This window comes from Grampus griseus (genome assembly GCF_964374135.1).
Source record: "Grampus griseus genome assembly, chromosome: X".
Lineage (NCBI taxonomy): Eukaryota > Metazoa > Chordata > Mammalia > Artiodactyla > Delphinidae > Grampus > Grampus griseus.
In genome coordinates, this window is record NC_138999.1 from 129,774,055 (window position 1) to 129,788,298 (window position 14,244).

General features: G+C 46.1%; 1 protein-coding gene across 2 annotated transcripts in view; it reads right to left on the reverse strand.

The window, feature by feature from the left end:
* MECP2 (methyl-CpG binding protein 2) overlaps window positions 1–13,289 on the reverse strand; it is a 53,303-nt gene extending 40,014 nt beyond the window's left edge. The window contains exons 1-2 of one of the 2 annotated variants that reach the window (XM_082681290.1): window positions 13,167–13,264; window positions 7,882–8,005 (exon numbers count right to left, since the gene is read on the reverse strand). In XM_082681290.1, coding sequence (XP_082537416.1) covers window positions 7,882–7,907 — 26 coding nt within the window. In that variant the 5' untranslated portion in view covers window positions 7,908–8,005; window positions 13,167–13,264. Of the gene's footprint in view, window positions 1–7,881; window positions 8,006–13,166 lie in introns of both variants that reach the window. The other variant, XM_082681289.1, reaches the window with a different exon arrangement.
* Between the last annotated feature and the right edge of the window lie 955 nt (window positions 13,290–14,244).

Below are 14,244 nucleotides of genomic sequence, written 5' to 3' on the forward strand. Positions count from 1 at the left end.
CCCCAACACAGTGACCACTCAAGTGCTGGCTGTTCTTGTATTTGTAGTTGCACAGTATAATGGACACAACCGGCATTCTTAATCTTTTTATGCCATGGGCCCCACTCTTCAGAAGAATGTTTTGAAGTGCATAAAATAAAATGCATAGAAATTGATTAACAACTTACTTCGAGAATTGGTGCTAGAGTAATGTGCTTCTTTAGTAAGCCACTAAACAGCCAAATCTACAGGTGGGTCTGATAACTAAGTCTGAATTGTGATGAACACAAGTGATATTTCAAAATCTCTGTAATTGTAATATGATATGAAAGCATCTTTGATCTCTATTGGTGACAAAATCACAGGTACTCCTAATACTACCATGGTCTGCTGCCTATATTTGTCATAAAATTTTCAGTGAGAGGTTAGTGAAAATAAAGATGGAGTGTTTTTTCCATCCAAGGTTACAGAACCCCTGACTTCTCAACCCTGAGTCAGAACTCTCAGTCTAGAAAGATATACACCGAACAGTAACAGCAGTTTCCCCTGCATGGTGGAATTTCCAGAGTGATTTCCATACGCATTTTCTAAATTTTCTACAATGATGCTTTACTTATGTAATTAAAAAATAAAGAGCGTAATGAATAGTTTTTGTTTGGTTGTTCATTTTGTTTTGTCTTAAACAACCTGGAAGAGTGGTTAAGAAATTTTATACAGTTGCTTACAAGCTGTATTAACAGTTTCTTACAGTGATACCACTTAAAAAAGACTTTCAACCTTCCCTAACTACTTATTATGATGAATTGAATCATTCCCGTGTTCTTACAAACCTAGAAAAAAGTTCACTAGAATTATTTATTCTGGAGTTAAAAGGAACAAAAAGACAAACTGTCACAACTGCAGACATCTGTCTATTTTTCTGCCAAGTGTAATTCCAAAAACAGCTGAAAATATTAGAGCGAATTAGTACTTAATATGGACTAATAGCTTCTGCTGTTTACAAAAACACAAACCCCACAAACACACAGAAATTTATATTTTAAAAATAAGTTACTAAAAATGTATATACAAATTTAAAATACAACTTTTCAAGGAAATGTCAAAACTAAAGTACCACTAGAAACCCCAGAAAAATGAAAATGCTTTAATTTTTCAAAAATAATTTACATGTAGAAAGTCAGCTCATGCTGAAAAGTGCTCAAGTTGGTGTCTTAGCAGCAACGTGAAATGTTGCAAAGGAGATGGGAATGAAGGGAAATGTGCATATCTCAGAAGCAAGCCTTCTTTGATTTCTTTCAAATCTAAAAATAAAACCTTCGGACTGCTCTATTAATAAGTCTGGAAAATGGATGCCTTTTTTTGTGGAAAGCTTTCACAAACACAGAAATAAAAATATCTTCTTCTCGGTTAATAGACCCAAAGGATGTAAACATAAACCAGATGTCAATCCTTGTTTCTCCACAATTCCATTCTCCCTCAGGGCTCTGGTGGGACTTTGGTTGTAAAGATGTTTCCACAGCACAAGGAGACATGTTAAATGAATGAAGGTCTGCACAGAGCAACATGGACCAGGCTCAAAAGGCCAAGTATAGCGTGAAAAGAGCGAGCTGCAGAATGTCACATACAGTAGGATACCATCCTGTAAATTTGCAAAACACTTTTGAATGTTATATACTGGCACGTGGAACACAGCATAGAGCACGCATGGGGAGTATGCCCATCACCTTCGGGGGACAGAGCGGCAAGTGCAACCATAGGCTAGGGTGTCACTGGAGCTGTCCCATTCGAGTTCCGTAAGAGGAGGCTGACGTGAACTGGGCAAACTGCTAACATTTCCGGAGTATGAAGAGAAAGTACCCGAGTCTACCCCCGAGTAGAGTGCAGAGGACAGGGAGTAAGAGGGCCAGGAGGCCTGTGGGAAGGCAGGACCTGAGAAGCAGCAGGGTTGGGATGGCCTGCAGGAGCACGAGCGCGGAGCAGCAGGCGCCAAGGAGCCCACCGCCCGAGCCCGGGCTCGCGGGGATGACGGCGGCGCCGTCCACAGGGGCTCATCAGGGTGGACCTGGTCCTTGACAAGACAGGAGTGAGCTTGTTCATGCACTGCTTCCTTCACCACGAAAGTCTTGGCAAAAAAATAATAAATAAAAATCAGAACTAAGCAGTGCGTTTGGTCCCATAGTTGACTCACACGCCAGGCAAGCTGTCTCCCTCCTCGCAGTATCGAGTGTCAGAGTGAAGCCCTGGGGCAGAAGTGGAGGGAAGGAAGGTTCCAGGAAGCGGTCTGGAGCAGGAGCCCCAGGGGCCTGATGGGTAGGCGACCAGCCGACTCAGGGCAGATGGCCTGGAGAGCAGGGGCGGGGTGGGGGGAACAGGCCGGGTGGCCAGAGCGCCTGGCACGGCCTCCGGGGGCTCCGGTGGCTCTCAGAGTGCGGCGGCTCGAAAGGGAAGCTGAGCCTATTTGGCACAGCCGGCGCAGCTGTGTCTGATCTCCCACCAGCACACTCTGCCAGCGCAGCTGCTCCGAGACCCCTGCCTGTCTCATCCCCGCACCCTGAGCCCTCGCGGCCAGCCTGACAGTTCTCTCTTATCCGAGCCTGCAGATGGGCTGCTCTCTCCTCCACACATACTTTCTCCTGGACTAGCTAATGTTGCTTTATCGTTCAGGTCTTGGGGGGGGGGGGTCACTTTTCAAAGAAGTCTCTTCCCTGACCCTACCCTACAGTCTACGTGGGATCCCTGTAATATTTATGTGCACCCTCAGTGGCCACTGTAGCATTTAGCCCCTTGTAAAGTAATGGCCTATTTGCCTGTCTGTCTTCCTTTAGACCACAAGACCACTGAGGCTAGGAACAGTCCCTAGCATCTAGGACAGGAACTGACAAATAATAGATGCTCAATTAGTACAGGGTAAATGAATAAAGGATTGCAATATAAGAGTACCATGGTCAAAGACAAGTGAAGCAACTGCAATATGGTCCTGGATATTCCTTACGCATATTACAATACGAAAAAGACAGAACGTCCAGCAGCTGCGGCACTCTTCAACCCTGAGTCCCAAGGAGCCACTGCAACTTAGAACAGTACCAAAATAAAAATGCTCCATTTTCTTCAAGATTTCACAAACAAGAACAGGCTGAAGTTCCCCTTGCCAAGTAAAGGGTCCTGTCTCAGCCTCCGCTCACATGAGGTCATGAAATGGAAGCTTCTGAAATTTTGCTTTCTCGTGCTAACTGCTGAAAGCAATTTCTTCCTAGCCTAATAAACAGCTCTCTAATCTCTACAAATTGCAGTGCAGTCATACATTTTTGTGCTTATCTACTCATATGTAGTTTTTTCTCTAAAACTGTGCAATTAAAAGGCCATCCTTGATTTAGCAATATCTATCAAAGTTTAAAATGCATATATCCTTTGACCCAGCAAGTTCCATCTTTAGGAATTTCTTCCTACAGATAAACTTGGCTGTGAGCAAAATGGTATTATGTAAAAAACTATTCACTACTGCGTTAATGAAATAAAAAACACTGGAAACATAAATATCCAGCAAGAGAAAACCACTTAAAGAAATTACGGTGCATCCATAATGGACTACTACCCCAACCCTAAAAAGAGTGACGTGGCTCTACAGAAACTGATACCGAACTATCACCAAGATATATTAACTAAAGAGAGCAAACTCTGCAAATACGCACAGTATGTTACTGTTTGGTAAAAAAACACACACCTTTGTGTGTGTAGACACATACATAAAATATATACATAAACACATATATAAAAACATATAATAATATTAGGTATCTAGAAGAGTCAATTTCACAGGAGACAGGAAGTAGAAGAGTGATTGCCAGGGGCTGGGGGAGGAAGGAAGAATGGGGAGTTATGGTTTAAAGGGGACCATTTCAGTTTTGCAAGATAAAAAGGGTTCTGGAGATACACAGTGGTGATGGTTGCACAACAATGAGAATGTACTTAATGTCACTCAACTGTACACTTAATAATGGCTAAAACAGTAAATTTTACATTATGACTATTTTACCACAATTTAAAAATTACACACACACACAGATTAATAAGAAACTGGTAATGATGACTGCCTTCAGGGAGAGAAATGGATGTCTGGGGACAGAGTGGCAAGGAGATCTTACACCATGTAACCTTTTGTACCACCTTTTTCATTCCGTACTATATACCTAACTATTCTAAAACATCATTAAAAAAAACCCTCAGCCTTATACAAGAAGCCTTTTCCTTAATCACAAATCATTTATATCATTTCTTTAAGTAAAAAAAAAAAAATCAGGATTCCACTTCAGTTTTGAGGGTATTTATTAGATTTAAATGATACAAGTTGCAAAAAATTACACTTGTTCCCCTAAGATTATAGTCACCAAAATCCTGTCTTTATTTTTAATCAGCTATTACAGAAAGCTTCAAAATCATCATAGAAGAAAATTACCATTTTTATCAGTACGCAACTTTTATTCCATCACAACCAAGCCAGCTGAATATAGAACTATTTTAACAGCAAAAAGCCCTCATCATAAATCAAGACACAAATCAGCCTTCAATTACATGAGTTAGAAAACAAACTATGCTTATGTTGCAGTCTACCCTAAAGCTTTAACTTCTATGTCAGAATTTAAAACACACACATGCACACACACACCCTCTGGATTCCTCCTAGTTTATCTAAAACCTACTTTTGTGAAGATCCACTATTTTCTTGAGTCTTCCGGAATGAGCACTGTAGCCATGCAGTTGGCATCATGACTTCTGTAGCCTACCCCGCCACCCCTTGCCTGGTCAAGAAGGTAGTACTTGCAGGGCCCAGCACCGTCCCTGGCTCGAAGCAGGGGCTAAAATATTTGTTGGGTGAATGAATAAATGATTATCTGCTGACAGGCTTGCCACCAAGCCTCACAAAGAAAAAATTCAGAAAGAAAAAAGTAAGAGATGCTTTGTTCACCTGAACTCAGCATATGATACACCAGATGAAGCATATGAAGACCGGATGACTGGTTCACCAAATGGCTATGATACAACTGGCTAGGTGGGCTCTAGACCTCATCCCACCGCAAAGTTAAATACAAAAACAAGTATTTTAAATACCATACCAAAAACACAGGACAACTTACCTATAAGATTCTTTTGCATGTATCAAATATGTATATATGGATATAGCACATCATCAAGTTTTTTAGGAAGAAAGGAAATACAGATGCACATTGTCATGTTTTTAGAGTAGGAAAGGACTTTCTAAGTATAAAAGCAAAAGAAGAAACCATAACAGAAATTTTATATATCAAAAAGACAAGCAGGATCAAAAGATACATGACATGGGCTTCCCTGGTGGCGCAGTGGTTAAGAATCCGCCTGCTAATGCAGGGGACACGGGTTCGAGCCCTGGTCCGGGAAGATCCCACATGCTGCAGAGCAACTAAGCCCGTGCACCACAACTACTGAGCCTGCGCTCTAGAGCCCGCGAGTCACAACTACTGAAGCCCGTGCGCCTAGAGCCGGTGCTGCGCAACAAGAGAAGCCACCGCAATGAGAAGCCCACGCACCGCAACAAAGAGCAGCCCCCGCTCGCCACAACTAGAGAAAGCCCACGCACAGCAACAAAGTAGGAAAAATATCTGCATGATGACAAAGAATTAATTTCCTTAATACATTAAGAGTCCTTATAAATTGACTTAAAAAGAAATATCCCGAGGGAAGGATAAATGCAGAATATGAACAGGCAATTCACAAAGACCAAATACAAATGGCCAATGACTACTGACATTCAACCCCAGTAATAACCCAAGGAGCACAAATTTAAAAGATGGATATCCAATTCTGGGAGGGTATGGGAACTGGCACTTTCTAAGACTGTCGTGGGAAATGGGATAGACATTTTGGAAGGTGATGTGGTAGTACCCACCAGTAACTCCAAGTCTAGGTAGCCATTCTTCAAAAAGACTGGCACATGAGGAAGTTCAATCCAACAGCATCTTAAAAAGTGAACCATTGGGAAAACCAATAGGGGGACAACACATGACAGTAAATTGGCACCAAACCACGCTGCTATTAAACAGAAATGAGGCAGAGAAACGCATCACATGGATAGATGCAGAATACGTACAATACCATTCTTGTTTTGTCAAAAATACAAAAGGTGCATGTTGGTGTAGCCTGAGAAGATGATTCAGAAGGATCTACGTTAAGCTATTAACAGCAGTTACTCTGGGTAGTGGGTACGGAGAGTAATGGGGAGCTTTCGCTTTTTTACTTGATATACTTTAAAATGGTTTGAACTTTCTATAAAAAGCATGTATTATTTTTATAATTTCTTAAAAAGGAAGAGAAAAATAGCAAGATATCAAGCACTTATCTATTAAAAACAGGTTCTGTCCTTTGAGAATTACCTTCTAAGTTCCTTGAAGCTCAAATGGCCGTGCCTTTCCCATTCATAAGTAATAAGAGATAATTTTAAAAACATCTCTTCCTTTCTACATTTCTTAGACGAAACTGTACAGAGTCACCACTGTCTTCTAAAATCCATTCGTAATCTGAGAAAAAGACTATTAAAACATAAATCACCCCCTTAGGCCTAATATCTATCAGAAAAAACCCATTCACTGCCTATGTTACATTTAGTCCACACAATTTCTGAGACAATGCACAAAGCGCCAGCCACAGAACTCCCACCAGCATAAATACGTGGCGTACAAAGAACGCCCTGTCGGCAGGGCCCAGAGCACAGCCCGCAGCGGCAAACGGGAATGACAATTTGAGTCACAGGATCAGGAGTGAAACCCAACTTGGGACTTGGAGGCAGTGTGATGCTCTTCACTTCCTTCTACACCTTTTATTCTCTGCCACCCAAACTCTGCCCCTCGCACAGCCCCGAAATGGGCGATCTGTTACGGATGTCCACACGGCTTTACACTGAGGCGGCAGAAACCACTAGAGAGATACAGCACAGTGCTACTTGAGGGTCTCAGCTGGAATCACAATGGCAGCGTATGTGTAAACTCACATTTTTTCTTAGGAAAAGAAATGGAAAAATCAAATTAGAACGTTCTGTCTTACCACATGGAATGTTTGAAATCCGGATGTCAAAACATCAAGTGTGGAGTGACCCCTACTCTAAAAAAGCTTAAGATATTGAGCCAGACAGTTGAGAAATTAGGGAACCACTCATTTTTACGAAATTAAGTCCACGCAGTGGCGCCAAAGTAGCCCAAAGCGCAGCTGATAGAGCCTCTGAGTGTCAGACTCAAATGACTTAGCTTCCCAGCTTTTCAAAAGGCATTCATTCTGCTCTAGAGTCTCAAGAGCCAGAAGTGTATCTGGGTGTTCTCTGCAGTCCCCGTGGGAGGAGTGCGGCAAGCACACACCATTAGCCATGGGCTCCGCTGTCTGGCAACAGCTTTCAGGATGTCATCCTTCTAGGGGACCACACACCAGTTCCCACGTCTGAAAATGCATTACCGCCACTCACTAATGTTGACCAGGAAGTCATTTACCCAATACCAAAGCAAACAAAGCACAGTGCTGAAGGCCGCTAGGCGACAGCAGTAGCGGCAAGTGAAGAGCTCAGTCAAAGCGCTCTCAGCTCAGCTGACCTGCTTGAAGGTGAACTGAAGGTGCAGGTCACCAGTTCCGGCTCTAATCTGACACCCGCCCCCAGATCACACTGTGGCTACCAAGTAGCCCTACCCAAACTGACCTTTCAGGGCTCAGGGAAGTGACTTTTTTTTATTATATGGCACAGTTTGGCACAGTTATGTCTTTAGTCTTTGGGGTACTTTTATACTGTCCAAGAGTAGTATAACTTGTTTTATTCCTTTTTTTTTTTTTTTAAAAACAGATGGCCAAACCAGGACATATACTAAAAAAAAAAAAAGGAAGGTTACTTACCTGAGCCCTAACATTCCAGCTACCATGGAATCTTGTTGGAGCTGGTCTACAGAAGCAAGATGTATTCTGGGGAGTCACATGTCACATCAAAGCAGGAACTGGTGAGTCTGTATTTTTATGGAGCCTAAAACAAAGAAAATCGTAAGTTGAAAGCCCCCATTGTGCTCCACGACCTTTTTCCCAGGGCTATTTGGGACATTTTGAAGATAAACATACAGACAAAGTACTATGCTATCTCCCGGCTTACCTAGCTAGAAACAAAGAATAAACTGCAATTTACTGACATATAACACACGGTACTAAAATAAAGGAAAGACTCATGCATGTTAGAACCGACACTATCACAGGTCTTGTCACCTCTGAGGGAAATTTTGACACTATAAAACATACCGTTAGTAGCGATCTCTGGTTAGTACTTCTTGCAACATGTCATACAGAAATACTCAGGGAGAGAAGACATGTTCAAGAGAACATGCAACATCAAAATGTCATCCCAAGAAGAACACATGAAATCCAGAGGCAAAGTCTCCCTTCATTTTAAAGCAGCTGAAGTCGCAACACGCTGCTGTAACATTACATAAAGGGGCTTTAACCGTGAGAGAAAAAAGGCAGCACCAACAGAAACCAAGTGCCCTGGGAGATCCAAAGCTATCCTCAAAAATACACAAGTCTGTTTTAGAGCAATCACTTTTAAGCCTCTCAGATCAGGAAATCAAAATGTTCAACAAACTGGGTTAATAGCTTGATAGTTTCTATTTTGCTTTTGAACACATGTTCAAAAAAGGTCTTTTGTCACTCTATTTTTTATCAAGATAACCGTCATTTCCTTGTTAAACCTAAACTGCCCCATATTAGCTAATCTCTGATACCTTGCTGGCCCGAGAGTGGCACTTTTATCTTTAGACTAAAAAAAGCCTAGAGTGTATAACTTAGAGACTCTTCACACAAACAATTACTCATGTAATCAAACCCAGAGGAAGGGCAACACCAACCAAGTCTTTTACTGCTGGTCTGTAACTACCAGGATGGTACCTGGAATTATCTGTTGAGGTGCAGTGAGGCCTTATAATTCCCTTAAACATTCGAGCCATAGAACACTTTGAAATCCCAGAAGTCAAGGTTACAGTATTACTCAGTTAGCCATATAATAAAAATCAAACTGGCACCCTGGCTGGGAGGCCCTGGAAAAGCCACAACTTCTCACAGCTGCATTTTTTTTTGGTAAATTGCATTTTTATTTGTAAACCGAGGGAGCTAGACTAAGGTTTCTTCTAGCTCTGAAACTTTAAGATCTCTGATAACTCAAGATTCCATGGAGAAAAAAAAAGAGCCAGCAAATGAGAGCACTTAGGTGAAGATCCAACAAAGCAATGATTTGCAGGTCCATACACATAGTGCCCCCAGCTCTTAGGCACAGAAGCCAACTGAACCCTTCCTAAGGATTGCTCCCAAGAGTCCAGACCTCTGCAGTACTGTAAAACAGCTATGCTAAAGACACATTCATACACCAGCAGAACCAACGCAAGTGTGCCTTGAAGAAGTGAAAAAGGCCAAGGCTTTATTCTGTAATGGAATGGTCACAACTCCCCTTAAACACGGGAGTGGGCATGCCCTGCCAGCCCCCCAATTCCCATTCCCACTCAGTTCCCCCACACACCATACCTACCATCAAAGGGGTGGAACCAGGTATTTAAGCAATGGCATGCAAATCAAGCTTTCAGTAAGAAGAGCTTCCTTGCCAGAAGCAGGCAGAAGAGACCAGGTAAAGGCAGAAGAGCACAACTTTTGTGTCAGTGAGTCCCAGGAAGAGGAACTCATTTACATCCGTCCTACCCGAAATGAGGTAAAGGCACAGCGGTGACAATGGCAGTTTGACTGGAGAGGGCTGGTACAGAAGCATTGAGGACAAGGTCCTTCCATTGGAGTGGCAGTAATGCTCTACCCAAGAAAAAAGGTGGCGTCTGCCGGCCACACGAGGCTGGTCTGCATGCATGTCACCAGAGCAGAGGGTGGTGAGAACAAGCAGGTGTCCTGCCACACTCCCTGGAACCACCAGTCTAGGACCAATGCTTTACTACTTCTGCACTTAAAACACTAGTTACTACAAATGCCAAACATTTTCTGTGCTCCTCTTCTTCTCATACATAACTTGGGCAGGCTGGCCACAGACTGCTCTTAGCCAATTAAAAGCTTTTCACTGATATTCACCTTTATAAAAGATTACAGGGCTTCCCTGGTGGCACAGTGGTTAAGAATCCGCCTGCCAATGCAGGGGACACGGGTTTGAGCCCTGGTCCGGGAAGATCCCACATGCCGCGGTGCAACTGGGCCCGTGCGCCACAGCTACTGAGCCTGTGCTCTAGAGCCCACGAGCCACAAGTACTGAGCCCGCGCGCCTAGAGCCTGTGCTCCGCAACAAGAGAAGCCACTGCAATGAGAAGCCCTCGCACTGCAACCAAGAGTAGCCCCCGCTCGCCGCACCTAGAGAAAGCCCGCGCGCAGCAATGAACACCCAACACAGTCAAAAATAAATAAATAAATAAAATAGATGTTTAAAAAAAATAAAGAAAAGATTACAGGTTCCAGGAGACATCATTTATAATGTAAATAGTCTGGGCAGGTGTATTAGTGGTGGAAACCGCCCTCGAGTAAGGAACTGACACTTTTCCGTCTGCTCTTCTTTATTCTAGGTTCAAGAAGCGAGCTTCTCATGCCATCTCCACATGGGGGAAGGGGTATTCGGGTGGGGTAAAATCATATTGGACTCATCTAGCCACTTCTTCTGTCAAATTCCACAGCTTGCCTCCCCACCCCACTAAATTCAGCCACACAGAGGCAGGGCAGGCAGGGAAACAATGGCTGTGGCTGGAAATTGCAAATAGAATGCAAAATTGTATTCTAACCCTCCTGAAACATAAGCAGCGCAGCGCAAAAGTTGGAGTACGGTTGGACTGCATCATGCTCTATCAAGCGAAACAAAGACCCGGGACTCTAGGTTTAAAGCATTCCAGGCAAATCTGTAACAACAAAAAAAAGAGCATGGTGTGATAGGCCAGTACTGGCAAGAAAGCCACAGAAGGTTTCTTCAAGCTGTTAGGACATGATGACTTCAGATGCCACCAATCACTTTGCAGAGAAACTATATTCTGGAAGCTGTCTGTGCAGTTTAAAGGGATAGGGATATGATGGAACAACTAACTGGAGGGGCACCCAAGGAGGCTAATGCACTGCCCATGACGCAAAACAAAGCAGAGCCCTTGTCCTGTCACGTCTCAGGCTTAGACGTACAAACCTTGGAATCTTCGTCAAGTGAGCTCGTGTTATCTGTGTGTGCAGACGGGAACGCACCTCAGTGATCGGCCGGCCACCTGGCTGACATGTCATGAATGGGTATTCTGTGGCAACTTATTCAATCAACTGGACTTCTACTAGATTGATTGTGCCCTTTAAGGTTCTGATATGTCTGGGTAACAAAATAAAAGCAAATGTTTCCTAGGCTCCGTGACTAGGATTTTAAGTAGAAGTCCTAAAAAACCCATAAATAAGCCTATTTCCGTAAATCCCTCGTGGAAATTCCCAAAAGACCAAAAAAAATCCAGATTTTTTTAAAAAAAATAAAGATCCAGCATATTTCAAAGGACCCAAGAGGAGAGGTTAATCTCATTGTTAGCTGAAATCACTCAGATGCAGATGAAAATTCCGGCCATGAAACCCAAACTTCTCCTGTATAGTAACTGCCTATTAACAATAAATTTTACTACCAAGGCCCAAATATGCTTCATTTCTGTAATATAACAAAATGCCTAAAACTTGCCAGAGTCCTACAAAGTGTAAGCCATTCAGCCTCCAGGCCAGTAGGTTCGGTTCCACAATCACCAACCACCCCCTGAATTTGATCCTACCATCTTCCAATTTGGGGCACTGATCCCGCACAGCAGAGACACAACGTGTGAATGGCTCTGCAGAGCCTGTTCCTGTTCCTGGAAAAACCAGAAGCACACATCTGCCTGACCATGAGTCAGGAATATGAATTTTGTGGTGGAGCCCATTTCTGCTGTGACCGATCCACACCGAACACACTCACAACAGAAGCGACGGCCACAGAGGTGTATTCCAGAGACAGCTTTTCCCCCTTGGATCCACACTCAGCAATGCCATGAACGGTCTCCTCTGTAAGAGCAATCTTTAGACTCTTCACAATGACCTTAAGTCTTCAGTGCAAAACCACAAAAACATTGCCACGCCACGAATAAGTCACCTGAGTTTCAGTTTGCGTGACTCAGAACCAAACTAAAAAGAAAATAAACTTTCAGGGACCAACTGATAGGAGCCACAGCGATGCGGTGAACTTGCCCCATCTGGTACTGGTGATCTTGAGCAGGGCACGCTCCAGGACTATGGAAGCCCGTCACATACTATGTCCCACTCCACTTATGTAACTGAAGATCGCCGGCGAAGGGGGGGAGGATGGGAGGGCGCTCGTATTCTGAGGCCACGGCACCCCCAAAGGCCCTGGGGGCGCGCTCCCACCGAAGAGCCTCAGGTGCTGCCGGACACAGTCCCCTACCCACGGCTCCTGATGGCAACTATAACCGCCTCTTTCTGATGAGCTGTGGGGTCAGGAACACAATGTCTAGTGCCTTTTGTGGGTGGACAATAATTCCCACCTACTTGTTCCTGGTAGATGCGAAAGAAACTCGCTCGCAGTGGGGGCAGAAAGTCATGGAATGGGCGAGAAGGAGGGGGAGGCAAAGCCTGGAGATGGGGGTGAAAGCGCAGGAGCCCTTGTGGCGCACTCTCCCGACGGGAGGCGGACTGCGCACGCGCGCCCGTGGGGGGGCCGAGTAACGGGAGAGGGGGCGCGCGAGGGAGGGAGACGGGAAAGCGCGATCCAGGGAGAGGCCGGGGCCGCGGGCGCGCGACGGCGCCTCGGGCCCGAAGCCCCGCGAAGGGCACGACGCGCGCGCGCAGCCCCGACAGGCGAAACCCCGGCGACAGGGGTGCCCGCGGGGCCGGGGGCCGGGATGCGCGCCGAAGGCGGGAGGGCGGGGGGAACCAGGCGAAGGCAGCCCTGGGAGGCCGCGCCGAGGACGGTCACCCGCAAGTGCGGGTAACGGGCCGGGGGGGGGGGCGCCGTCACCAGCGGGAGGGGGAGGGTAGAGAGGAGGGACGCCATCCGCCAGCCGTGTCGCCCGACCCCGCGGGCCCCTCCCGCGCCACGTCCCGCCCCTACCCCCCGCCCCCCAGCAAGGGTCCCCACCCGCGGCCGCGGCGGTCCCACTCACAGTCTCTCCTCCTCGCCTCCTCCTCCTCCTCCGCTCGGCGCGGCAGCGGCGGCGGCGGCCATTTTCCGGACGGCTTTTACCACAGCCCTCTCTCCGAGAGGAGGGAGCGCGCGCGCCGCCGACGCCGAGACCCCGCACGGCCGACGTCGCGCCCCGCCCTCCCGGTCGGCCTGTGCGCTGCTGCACCTGCGCGCCCGCGCCCCGCCCCCGGCGCCGCTGCCAGCCGGCCCGCCATTGGGTGCGACGGCAGGGGCGGGGCGGAGCCTCGGCGGCGACGCCTCCAATTGGCGGGAGTTCGTGTCCGTTCCGGCAAAGGAAAAAGGGGCGGACGCCCCTTCTAGCTGCCGATTGGCTGCCGACGGCCGTCATTTGGGGAAAAGAGGTGGCTTGGGTGCCGAGGGGCTGGTTTAGTGGGCGGAATTTGAATATTAAGGATTAATGGGATGCTGGGGCAAGTGAAGGCCTAGGCTCGGGACGCCTGTTTGTGCGGCCATCCCGGGCCCTTGACCCGCTGTCCACAAACACACGAAGTATGTTACCATAAGCCTTTCACAGCACCCACGTTTTCTCAACATCACCACCTTCAGTACAAGCAGCAAAGTTGCCTGACATTGTTCCAGCCGAGGGACCTTGCTTTAAGAGGCCTACCCAATGCATTCTTTCATCTGAGCCTGCCTTGTGCCACACTCTCAGAGGGGCAGGGAATAAACTGAACAACAAATCACAGCCTTGGCTTTCTTGAAACTCTGGTGGGGGGGGAGAGGGTGCATGCCAAGGCTGCATGAGACCTGTCATTGTTGGATGAGACGGTTTGGTGTGGGTGGGCAGAAGGGGTAGTGGGAGCACAAAGGAAGCAGCACTTAGGTCTGCCTGGAAGACATGATTTGGGACCTAAGATCCAGCAACGCTGGTATGGAAAAATATTTAAGAGTATGAGAAAAGTTTTAGCTAATGGAGTGTTCAGGATAGGACTGTTTGTCAAGGCGACCTTACTCTGATTCCAGCTGTCATCCAATTCATCCAATGCTCTTTGTGCTAGTTCCATGCTTGACAAGGAACCCTCTGACTCTGATGTCAC